Source organism: Conger conger, chromosome 12 (genome assembly GCF_963514075.1).
Source record: "Conger conger chromosome 12, fConCon1.1, whole genome shotgun sequence".
Lineage (NCBI taxonomy): Eukaryota > Metazoa > Chordata > Actinopteri > Anguilliformes > Congridae > Conger > Conger conger.
The window spans coordinates 27004514-27017483 of NC_083771.1; the positions used below are offsets into that span (position 1 = coordinate 27004514).

The following is a 12970-nucleotide window of genomic DNA, read 5'->3' on the forward strand; positions in this document are numbered from 1 at the left end:
AAAACAAGCCTATTTTACTATATTTGAAATGGTTTTAGCATGCACAGGGGCGCCACATTAGAACAGAGGGAGGTATGAAAGCATTCAACTGCTCCTGCTTCCAGAATGGCCCCGCCCCAAATCTGAGTACGCAGAGGACAGCCCATGACAGGGCCGACCCCAGACCGAGTGAGCGATTAGCGCTTAGCGGTAGCATCGGGCGGTGGACGTCACATTCCTCCACACCGGGCTACTCATTCATAGTGTACAGAGAGCACGTTAAAAGATTAAAAACAACAATGTTCTGTTTTAATGACGCTAAACGATACTTTAACGACACAATTGAGGGCTCCCCCTCCCTTCCTTGGCTTCACTGTTGGCTACGTGAAAAAAACCTGCGCCGCTGTTCGACACTCAAGACCTCCGCCTTAAACACGATAAACCACACCTCCCCCTGAAAAAATTACAACACTGTAGTAAAGGAGACGCTTCGCAGGCACCATCCAATCGCGTCGCGGCTGGCCTGTGAGAGGGGTGGGGCCGGGTACATGCCTATAGCATTGTTAGCGCACTGCGCTCCTTTGTCATGGAAATGTTCGGCCATTTCTGTGGTGAGAGGACCCGCAAACGCTCCTAATTACAGGCCCCCTTCTCCTGAGGGTCAGTCTCCATGGCAACGGGGCCTACCGCTCAGGGAGACCACGCAGGCGTGCACACACAGTATACACATGCTATCATACTACACCTGTATTACACACACACACACACACACACACACACACACACACACACAGTATACACATACTATCATACTATACCTGTATCACACACACACACACACACACAGTATACACATACTATCATACTATACCTGTATCACACACACACACACACACACACACACAGTATACACATACTATCATACTATACCTGTATCACACACACACACACACACACAGTATACACATACTATCATACTATACCTGTATCACACACACACACACACACAGTATACACATGCTATCATACCACACCTGTATTACACACACACGCACACACACACACACAGTATACACATACTATCATACTATACCTGTATCACACACACACACACACACACACACACACAGTATACACATGCTATCATACTATACCTGTATTACATACACACACACACACACACAGTATACAATTGCTATCATACTATACCTGTATCACACACACACACACACACAGTATACACATACTATCATACTATACCTGTATTACACACAAACACACACACACACACAGTATACACATGCTATCATACTACACCTGTATTACACACACACACACACACACACACACAGTATACACATGCTATCATACTATACATTGATTACACACACACACACACACACACACAGGCACACTGTCGATAAACACACTCTCCCTATAGATGAATGTTCTCGCACTATACACACACACTCAGTTGTCCATTGTATTTAAATCAGAGCTGATAATGCTATCAGTGGTGTTGTGGACAGTAGATGGTGATAATATTTGAATAATATTACATAATAACCCCCCGCCCCTCCCCTCCCTCCCCAGCCCTGGCAGAAGGCTCCATCTGGGACAGGGTTTGAGTCTCCCCAGCGTGCAGTGAGCCGTGCTGCAGCTCACAGACCACACTCACAGCAGAAGCTCTGTCCGCCAAACAGAGCGTGTGACATGTGTGTGTGTGTGTGTGTGTGTGTGTGTGTGTGTGTGTGTGTGTGTGTGTGTGTGGAGAAAAATCTGAAACAGCTCAGCACCACTGCTAACATATTGCTGACAAGCAAACTTTCAACGAACAATGGAGTACACCAAAGATGGCATACAACACACACCCACCCACACACACACACAAGTACATGCACACACGCACACATGCATTCACACACACACACACAAACACACACGCACACACTTGCAAAATTTATTCAGATATCCAACTATTATGCAGTTTTCACTCATGGCATTAGAATAATGAATTTAACTTTGCATGAAACCAGGGTAGAAAACAACCTATATATATACTGTGAGTCAACCAATGCTAACAAACCAAACAGTGTGGAAAAAACAACACATATTATAACAAAGCAAAGGGAGGAAAAACAAAAGCTGTATTTTCCTCAGACTGTTATTATCTGTTTTCCTTTGTCTACTGCACACATTATCCCCATTCATTTCTTAATTGCTTTTAATTTACACTCCGTGAGTACTTTATTAGGTATTTATAAGACTTATCATTAGACACGTTGTGTGTTCAGAGATGCTCTTCTGCAAGCCGCTGTTGTAATGTGTGGTTATTTGCGCTACTGTCACCTTCCTGTCAGCTTCAGCCAGTCCTCTCTGAGCTCTCTCATTAACAAGGCGTTTTTGCCCGCAGAACTGCCGCTGTTTCGTTTTTTGCACCATTCTCTGCAAACTAGTGTGCGTGAAAATCCCAGGAAATTAGCAGTTGCAGAAATAGTCAAATACTGCTTCCACATGATTGGCTGATTAGATAACCACATGAATAATCACATGTTCCTAATGAAGTGCTCAGTGAGTGTATAATATGCTATTCAAGTCGGCTCACTGCGGGACTTGACAGTGCAGCACATTTTCTTTTCTGTACCTCGCTCAAAAACAAAAAATATTTTTGAGAACCCCACCCCCAATGTTGTGGTCCAACCCACTAGAATACACACCCCAAATAAATGAAATCATTTATAACTCTGTTATGAAACAAAACATCTGCCGGGATTATACAAAAGCATGTTCTATCTGATGGTTCGTTAAAATAATGGTTTGGAACCCCCCAAGCACTGCAATAAACCAGCCATGCAACCCTCTTCCCAAGAGCTGAAAGCCCGGAGGAGATGATGCAGTCACTGGGGTTCACATGAGGAGGTAAACACATCAGGAGAACACACAGCATATGAATATCCACTAATGTCTCAGTGAAGCCTCTGGACCTGGTGGAGGTGAGTCTGGAACCCTACGTTTGGAGGAACTTGGAGCATTCACTGCATGCATAAACACGCCGTGTCGCGTGGTCACTATAAGTTCCAGACTTAACTCCAGGCAGTTAAGGTACAGGACTGGGACCCGCAAGTTCGGTGATTCGATCCCCGGTGTAGCCACAATAAGATCCGCACAGCCGTTGGGCCCTTGTGCTAGGCCCTTAACCCTGCATTACCCCAGGGGAGGACTGTCTCCTGCTTAGTCTAATCAACTGTAAGTCGCTTTGGATAAAGGCGTCTGCTAAATGACAAGAGTAAGGGCATCCACCATCGCGGACCCAGTGCTGACACAGTGCCAAGAACAGCACAGCAAAGGTTCATTCACACAGGCTCAGTCTCCTGCCATGTTGCACCTCAGCAAGCGCTAATGTTGGACAAAGAAGACATGGATCGAATAAACGGTTTACATTTACGCAGGCACATATCATATAACAGACAAACATACACCCCCACAAGACCATACAATCCCTCTAGAGCACCTGGACCGGAACCTTCTTAAGCCAATGAACTGCCAGGGCTAGTGGGCTGCCACATATTTATAGTGCTCCGACCAGCTCTAGACACACAATCCCAGCTGTGTGACTAATCAAGACTTGCTTTGATGGGACCAGCCAGTTTACAACACTATCAGCAATTTAACGGTCAATCCATGAGTAGTTGTTTATGGCAGGTTTTTTTTCAATTTTAAGGGGGAATATGGGTCCCTTCGCCTTGGGGGAGTAACTTAATGGAACAGTTTCGAGCCCGTTTTATAGTCCATAGCCCCCTCAAGGTCATGTGACCCCAGCCAGGGATGGACGGAAGATTGGCTCACAGAATCAATGGCCAATTTCTTCTAACCTCACAATGATTCCTTTTTATGTACTGAAGAATCAAACTCATGTTACTATTATCTGGGGATGGTAAGCCTCTAAGATGGTAAAAGTGGGCCCCTTATTTGCTTTCTGTAAGCACATTCTACACAAGACATGTATGTTTGTTCCTGAAGTACCAACATTTAAGCTCTAAATCCACTCCATTTCAGTAAAGCCTGGGCACGAGCGGAATTGCTCGTTTTGTCTCCCGCAAAAACCATTTGTCACCCGCGGCAGTTTTTCTAGCTTCATGGGCTTAGGCACCCTAGACTTTATTATATATATGTTTATTTTTTGGTGTGTGTTGGTATAAAATAACACATTCGAGATTTCCAAATATTCATTTTCCAAAAGATTCAATTTTACAGAGAAATTTTTGTATTTAATTTTAAAAAGTAACATATTACTGTAAGCAATTGACTACTTTTTACATAAAAACTTGATCCTGAGATCAGAAGGAACCAACCAAAGTTTGCAGAGGAACTGTGGCAAGTTCTCCAACACGCTTGGAACAACCTCCCTGCTGATTTTCTTATTGAACTGCAGGACAGTGTTGGCTATTTCAGAGAAGTGATGCAGTTTTAACGCCGAAGGGTGGTCACAAAAAATATTGATTTGATTCAGTTTTTAACTATTCTGCCAAATGACTAAAATGTAATGTAAAATGTACAGTACGTTTATTTAGGACCTTTCATTGAATTATTTTTGAAAGAATCATATCTGTACAGAATGTTATACAGGTGCTAAAGACTTCTGCACAGTACTGTAGGTTGGTTGCCACAATAAGGGGGGCGTGTCAATAGTAACATTCAGGTTTTTCGGACCTCCTTGCTGTGAGGCGGCAGTGCTGCCCACTGCACCACCCGTGCCGCCCCTTTTGAATTGTCACTGCAGTCAAATGGAGTACATAATCCGCTAGGACTCGGAACTGTACTGTCCTCTCTGGTCCTCTTCTCACTTGTTCCTGTGTTTGATCTGCACTTCATTGTACGTCACTCTGGATAAGAGCGTCTGCTAAATGCCTTGTAATGTAATGTAATGTAATGTAATGTAATGTAATAATTGTATGCTGTATGAGGTGGCGCAACAGGGTGTCCGTTTGCAGTGGCAGTTAGGGAACAGCACCTAGTCATTATCATCATGGCCACTTACTCCATACACTGAGCTAGAACACACTGACCACTTGCTTGTAACCTAGGTTCAGGTAGGTAGGACAGGGCAGTTTTACCCTTCCACAAGGTACTTGAGCTGAATTGCTGCAGTATATATGCAGCTGTATAAATGGATGTTAAAAATGGCAAAGGTTGAGTATAAATAGATACAATGAATGCATGAGAGAGCAGGAACTGGTTGCCTGCGGAGTTGTTTCTCTACATTACTCTAATCAAGTGCATGTCTGAAATGAATGCAACTGAAGTGGAGAATTTAAATAGCAGTATTAAACAAAAACAAAAACTGACAGCAAAGAAACGAAGAAACACGCACTGGCATACAAACAGAAAATGGCACAGTTGTAAACGAGTGAGTATCAAATGAACATTAAATGAATAATGAAAAGAAATATGAAAACTATTCAGTTGCTTCTTTCGATATCAGGAGTAATGGTTCGTAAAGAGGCTCTTAATTGAGTGCTTGTTCTTTGGCCAAGATTAAATCTCAAAGGGGAAAACTGTGGCTGGGAATGAACCCAAACCCCCATCAGGCCCACAGTCAGTTTATTCTTATTGAAACAAATTCTTTCACAACTGTACCATAGTTGTGCTGAAGCCTGGTGTGACAAAATCACCAAATCTGCCCCTAATTCACCAGCACCTAGCATTTGACAGTTTCCCCCTGACTCCTAAGATAGGGCCCACAATCCTTTATACCAAATTGAATCAAATACCTTTCTAAAGTCTATTGTATTAGGGTGTAAATGTGATCTGAAGTTTGATGTCTTTATACAAATCCAATCAGATATTTACTCCTGATTGACTAAAACCTTTTAGCACACGCAAAACTAATAACACAACCAATGATTGGTGCAAAACAAATACCAGGACCAATCATTGGTCATGTTATTGGTTTTGCGTGTGCTAAAGGTTTTGCATGGTCTTGGAAAATCAGGCCCGTGTTCTGTAGAGGTCATCATAACAGAGCCTAACCCTCCCAGGTTACTGCTCACTCAGATACAGGACATATCATGTGCTCAGCAAAACAACCACACATTCTTTATTAATGTTTTGCCGCACAGTAGGTCACATAGTGTATGGCCAAAGCCGCAGACATCTCTCTTGACTAAATTTTTCCCATGATACTTCCAGTGGTGGAACATGTGACCAGTGTATTCCACAAATTATTGTACAATGTCAGCAGCAGGCTGTGAGCTATATCTGAGCGATTACTGTCGTACAGAGTGAACACTTAAATCATGGGCTTCGGACGTACACATTGTGCAGTAGGAGCTGTCACCAACTGACAATTCGCACACCTTACTCAACGATCCCCATAAAAGGATGAAGTCTATGATTAATATGTGATTCCCTCCGGACTTTCATTCCGCATTCTGCTGAGCACATGAGGAACACATGCTGAACGCCATACTCGTGAGTTTATTGCAGGGCATTATAGGTTGAGGTAAACATCGATACAGATGTTGTTCTCTCCTGCCTCATTGGCATTGATGATATCGTTAATCTCACTGAGCAAGACACCTAACCCCAAAATGCTCCTGACGGGCTGGTTGATGCCTTACATGGCAGCCAATCACCGTTGGTGTGTGAGTGTGTGTATGAATGGGTGAAAGAGAAGCATCAATTGTACAGTGCTTTGGATAAAGGCGCTATATAAATGCCAACATTTACCATTTATACCCCTTGTTACCAATGTTAATCCGCATATTTTCAACACGTCTCACAAAGTATCCATAAACTACCCTGGACTGGTGCTAATCCCTCCACGTGTGTGTGTGCGTGTGTGTGTGTATGTGTATGTCTGTGTGTTTCTTCTACCCATGAACATAGTTCTACTATTGAAGACATTGTGCTAATGAGCAAATCCAGGTGATTGATCATCAATCAATCAATCAATCAGGCAATCAACCTATCAATCTTTGTTTTTGGATAGCACAAACTCCGGTCTAGCTGACCCCAGATCAGTTCACATCTTTTTTTTGTCACATAGAGAGCAGAGTTTTGATGGTGATGAGCTGATCCAGGGTCAGGCAGATGGGCAGTGATGCATAAGCAGAGCAAGCGGAGTGCTGGCATTATGTAACCCTGTGCGAAGGACAACCTTAGGGACAGGCTCCGGAATGTTCCTGCTAAAACAGAAATGAGCACTCACTCTGATTGTTTTTTTTAAGGTTTGGGATAATTCCTAATACTCAGCATGAGATATGATCCCGTCCACCACCATCTTTGATCTTCTCTTTACCCAGTTCAGAATAAGGTGTGCGTGTGTGTGTGTGTGTGTGTGTGTGTGTGTGTGTGTGTGTGTGTTTGTGTGCCTGGCTGCCAGCGTGTGCATACATACACACACACACACACACACACGCACGCCGCACACCCATACCCATGCATGCACACATGCGCACACACAGAGAGAAAGGCCATATGTTTTAGCCATTGCTGATGTGTTTGCTGGGATTTATTCAGCTTCCTCCCCACATGCATCCAAACCCCCTGACCCTCCCCCCCACCCTCCTTCACATGGACCTGAGCTTCCCTGTAATATAACCTCATTACAATAATACTGTAATCCAACTTTACATTCCAGAACCTTCTGCCAAACCCAAACCCGCCATACCCCACACGCCTCACAGAGCCAGATCGGCACAGTGCTGACATCACCACCCTTACTGTCCCAAGCCCAGGCACCGGGCCACACACACACCCACACACACACACACACACACACACACACTCACACACACTCTCTCACACACACACACACACACACACTCACACACACTCTCTCACACACACACACACACACACACACACACATACACACTCACACACACACACACACACACACACACATACACACACACACACACACACCCACACACACAACCACACACACACACACACACACACACCGGGCCACACAAACACACACACACATACACACACACTCTCACACACACACACACATACACACACACAGGGCCACACACACGCTGGGCCACACAAACACACACACACACACACACTGGGCCACACACACACACACACACACCGGGCCACACAAACACACACACACACACACACACACACGAACACACACACACATACACACATACTCTCACACACACACACACATACACACACTCAGGGCCACACACACACACGCTGGGCCACACAAACACAAACACACACACACCGGGCCACACACACGCACACACACACACACTGGGCCACACACATGCACACGCACACACACACACTCTGGGCCACACACACGCACACGCACACACACACACTGTCAATTGGCAAAAAACCACCATGAAAAATTAAAGAACAAACAAAGCACGGTCTTGGCCGACATCACGACCGCAGCTCCGCTTGGTCTGGAACCCCGCTCAGTAAAAGAGGAGCTTTTCTCTCCATGATTTATGTCTTAAAATCAGACTCTGGAGGGGAGGGCGCACGAACGAGACCTCAATCCCTGGAACGGAGCCGTCCTCCGGTTTTTTTTGGAACACAAGACTGTTCAAACAACGCTCAGCATTCCCAGGAAAACCAGCGCCTGAACGCGTTCTTATTTTCTCCCACTGGCATTGGGAATGCAGAGCGCCTGACCCCCACTGCCACACACCCCCCTGCACAATGCCGCCATTCAGGCCGGGAGACAGAGGCAGTTCCGGCGTCTACAGAGCTGCCCGAACAGAATGAAAGACCCCTCTCTGAACGGTATTGTCACAGATTCGCTACACTCGCCAGATACTCAACTCCAGCTCTCCTTTCATCCTTTCTGCTTCCTTGTAGGGAGTCTTAACTGTTCTACTGTTCTACAGGAGTTTATGGTGCTATAATACAGCACACCTATTGCCACAGCACTGCAGTGTACACTGTACTTAGAGGTACCCATTTGCATCATACAGTATTCAATGAAGATTAAATGAAAATGAAGCTAATTTCTGTTATAATGATTGCTGTTTAGTCATACATTGTTGGTCCGTTTTGTATGTATTGTATACTTGGTATTTTTTTATGTTTCTCGACTTAAAAAAAAATACTTGTATTATCTATAAAAGTACTATATTACTGTTCTTCAATATATTCGCCTTTTAACAAATGCAGTTATAACATCAATATTAATATATTACTGCCAAGCAATAAATTTAGCATTTAACAAATGCCACCGTGTACATCTGTGGATTGGCAATTAAAGCTGCAATGATTTAATTCATATTTCATAAGAGATTTTAAATTGGTCATACATATCAATAATATGCAGATATTAGACCCTCTCGCTCTCGCACTCTCTCATTATGTCAGAGAATTCCACTGCCTGCAGCCAGTTCCTCGGGGTTACCTAGCAACGGCATTGTGTGGCAACAGTCTTATTTCCATTACAGGCATTCGCTCTTATCCAGAGCAGCGTACGACACCAGGCCGAGTGGATGGGGGATATAGATCTGAGAGGCTGCTGTGACACCCCTGAGTTGGGAAATACGGCGCTAAGAGACAGGCAAGACAGGCCGGGAAGTGCAAGACTACTACCCTGACGTGTGTGAACAAGCGACAAGCAAATGCAGCAGAATCCGAAACAACAATTAAGAGTCCTGTGTTTATGCTTTCCCTTATCCAGAGTGAGTTAGACAGTCTATGCCCTTATCTAGACTGAATTAGACAGTCTATGCCCTTATCTAGACTGAATTAAGACAGTTGATGCCCTTATCTAGAGTGAATTAGACAGTTGATGCCCTTATCTAGAGTGAATTAGACAGTTGATGCCCTTATCTAGAGTGACTTGCACAGCTGATGTCCTTCTCCAGAGAGGCGTATACTGCAGACCCTTTACAAGTTTGGATCTTTAGCGGTTCATACACTCACGCCATGGCTAGTGTGGATCCAAAAAGGCACACTGTTACCTGACATGTGCTACCTCTGACAGCCTGAGGTGTAAGGTGAACAGATTTTTGGATTCCTGAGGTGAGGGCTTGTTCTCTTCAACACCACTTAAATGTGGAAATGCCAGGTTCCTCCTAAAATGTCTTCCCTCTAGGGTCATTTTGTAAACTTTGTTTTCTGGGAGTTCAGATTCCGTCTTTCCCAGTTTCAATATTTCCGTAAAAGTGTCTTTGTGGTTGCGTAGAGAGCGTTAAACAAATTGAACTGAAGTGAAAGCTAAAAATCACCCACGCACATGTACACACAGACACTGAACAAAGACACACACACACACACAGTAGCAGACAGGTAGTGCACTTCAATTCAGAAAAGACAACCAAAACTTCCCGATGTCACACACACAGTGCTCTGAAAATGTGGGCAAGCACCACCCCAGCCCCCCCCCCCCCAGGCTCCAGTCTATACCGCCCAGCACCCCCTCCTCAAAACTTCTCCCATATCTCACTTACAGCCCTTAAAACAGCGAAGAGAAAAGCACAGAAAACCAGTGAAGCCGGATCCGGTCACTGCAGCTCACCCAGGTCCCCGTGGAAGGTGTTGTCGCGCAGGGCTCGGTCGGGGTCCCCGGTCCAGACGTGGACGGACTTGCGGCTGCTGCCCCCGGGCAGGCCGGCCTCGGGGCAGGACACCAGCACGTGCGGCGCCCCCCGGTGGCGGCGCTGGCCCTGCGGCGTGGGCGGGCTGCTGCTGTCCAGCGACTGGTGGGAGTTCTGGGAGGGCGAGCGGCTCTTCTCCTCGCGCGGGAAGGCCCCGCCGCGGTACGCCGTGGGGCTAGGCGACACGCGGCTGGACTGGCCCGAGGAGAAGTCGTCCTCGCTGGACGTCAGGTTCTCGTTGGAGCTGCAGTCGGGCGTGTACCCGCCGCCGCCCACCCCGTCCTCCAGGCTGCCCGGCGAGTACGCCCTCCGCGCCCAGGCCAGCCCGCCCCCGTCCCCGACCCCGCCCACATACACGCTGGTGTACGGCGGGAAGTCCGAGGGCTGCCAGGGGGGCGGGGGCGCGTGCGGCTGCTTCCCGCCGTTGGCCCGCGCGCCGGTATCCCTGGGAAACCGGCTGGGGGGCCCGTCGCCGTCCTCGTGGCCCTCCACCGACCGGCCCCGGTGGACGGGCCGGCGCAGGAGGAGCTCCCCTGCCGTCATGGCGGTGGTTGCCGTGGCGACGGCGGCCAGGTTCCCGGGCAGGGAGTGCAGGGAGCGCTTGCGCTCGATCTGGGCGCCGGCGCGGTCGGAGGCCTCGCGGTCGCGGTCGCGGTCGTTCCCGCGGGCCACGCCCCGCTCGTGGTGGTACTCCAGCCCGGCCTTCCCCTCCCCAGACGAGTGGGAGTTGGCTCGTTTGATCCGCTCAAAGTTGGACCTCAGCGCCGCCACGCCCAGACCCATGCCCGGCCGGTCTTTCTGCGAGGGGTCAGCGGGGGGGGGCGCGTCTTTGTCAGGGAGCCTCCGCGAGGCGGGGACGCCTCCCCTCTGCTTGGAAGGCGAGGCCCCATCTGTCTCCCCCAGCTCCCGGTGCAGTAGCACCTCCCCGCCACTGGGGGGCTCCACCCCGTCGCCGTGATATGAGTGTTTCCTGGCAGGGGCAGGCCGCGGTTTCCCCCACTCCCCCTGCGCGTGGTCGTGTGTGTGGGGCGGGGTCTGGGGGCCAGGTTCGCCTGTGTGCGACACCCGCCTGAAGCCCCATCGCTGCCTGTCATAGCTCTTGCGCTCCTTGGCCAGCAGCGTCTGCAGGTAGATCATCCGGAAACGTTCCTTGTTCACCTCCACCTCCAGGAGCCGGATGGAGGCTTTGCACCTCTCCAGTTCCTGCTCGATGCTCCCCACCGAATTCAGCTCCATCTTGGGGGGGTCAGACTCCGGGAACTGGGCCTTCCAGGCCTCCACAAACCCCACTGGTTCCACCATCACAATTGGCCCAATTGCCAGCCCAACTGTATCAGTTCTGAACAAGAACAACAGATACTACTGTTAAAGAGATACTGTGCAGCTAACAGCTAACTGTGCTTTCTAGAGTGGTCTTTGTTATATAGGCTAGTTTGTGTTTTTAAATGAATCAGTTCACAGCCAGGAAATCAATTCAGTGCAGCTCTAAATGAGGGGACTTCAAATACAATACTGTATGAATATTTTAAAATATAATATACCGACACATCCTTACATACTGGATTACTTTGGTATATTTGTATTGTCAAAACCCGTGTACCTCGTGCCCCGCTGTCTATCTTGGCTGATTATGAAAAATGGCTAATTTTTTTAATATTCAAAATGCATAAACGATCGGTCATTTAATTTACCTGCGTTATTACGGATCAATTAGCGAACTGTGGAATAATCATCTGATAACATCAGTCTCTCCCACAACGAGCTGTCTAGAAACGAGACTCCCGTTGCAGGGACAGTGCGATATTGCTGGACAGCAAGTACCTTCCGTTGCATTTTTTAGTTAATTCCGCAGGCATAGATTCTGCTTCACTCATCCTTCTTCAAAATCATCCTCAGTTGTCCGAAACCCTTCTATTGTATCGAGCTACCGATGTCAAAGCAAAAAATAAATAATTAAATATATATATAAATAATGCAAAGGAGCAATAAAATTACCGTTTTCTTTGCGATGCCCGTTTGTCCCGTTCCGTCTGGGGATCCCGGGTGGTTTATTGTTCGTTTTGCCTCGTTATCCCATTTTTCTTTATGTTAAATGTCATCACTTATTTTTGCTCCGATTTTCATCCGTTTCCTTGCCGACGCTCCTCGTCTGTTCTCCCCATCTCGCTGCAGGAAGGGGAGTGGCCACGCACAGTAGTCCTATGATTGACAAAGGGGCTCACCGCTTTGCTAGACTTAGAGAAACCATGCAAAGAGAACTAGATTTTTTTCACGTCAATTAAAAAGAAGTCATAAAAAGTAGCAATCTTTCCCAAAACCTCGGTTAAAATGGAAGACCCGTCATGGATATGCTAACATGACAAATCATGATTTAAACATGGTCTTTATAG

General features: G+C 47.0%; 1 protein-coding gene across 1 annotated transcript in view; it reads right to left on the reverse strand.

The window, feature by feature from the left end:
• bcr (BCR activator of RhoGEF and GTPase) overlaps positions 1 to 12708 on the reverse strand; it is a 43944-nt gene extending 31236 nt beyond the window's left edge. Inside the window, exons 1-2 of the mRNA XM_061262623.1 lie at positions 12576 to 12708; positions 10502 to 11919 (exon numbers count right to left, since the gene is read on the reverse strand). Coding sequence (XP_061118607.1) covers positions 10502 to 11882 — 1381 coding nt within the window. The 5' untranslated portion in view covers positions 11883 to 11919; positions 12576 to 12708. The remainder of the gene's footprint in view (positions 1 to 10501; positions 11920 to 12575) is intronic.
• Between the last annotated feature and the right edge of the window lie 262 nt (positions 12709 to 12970).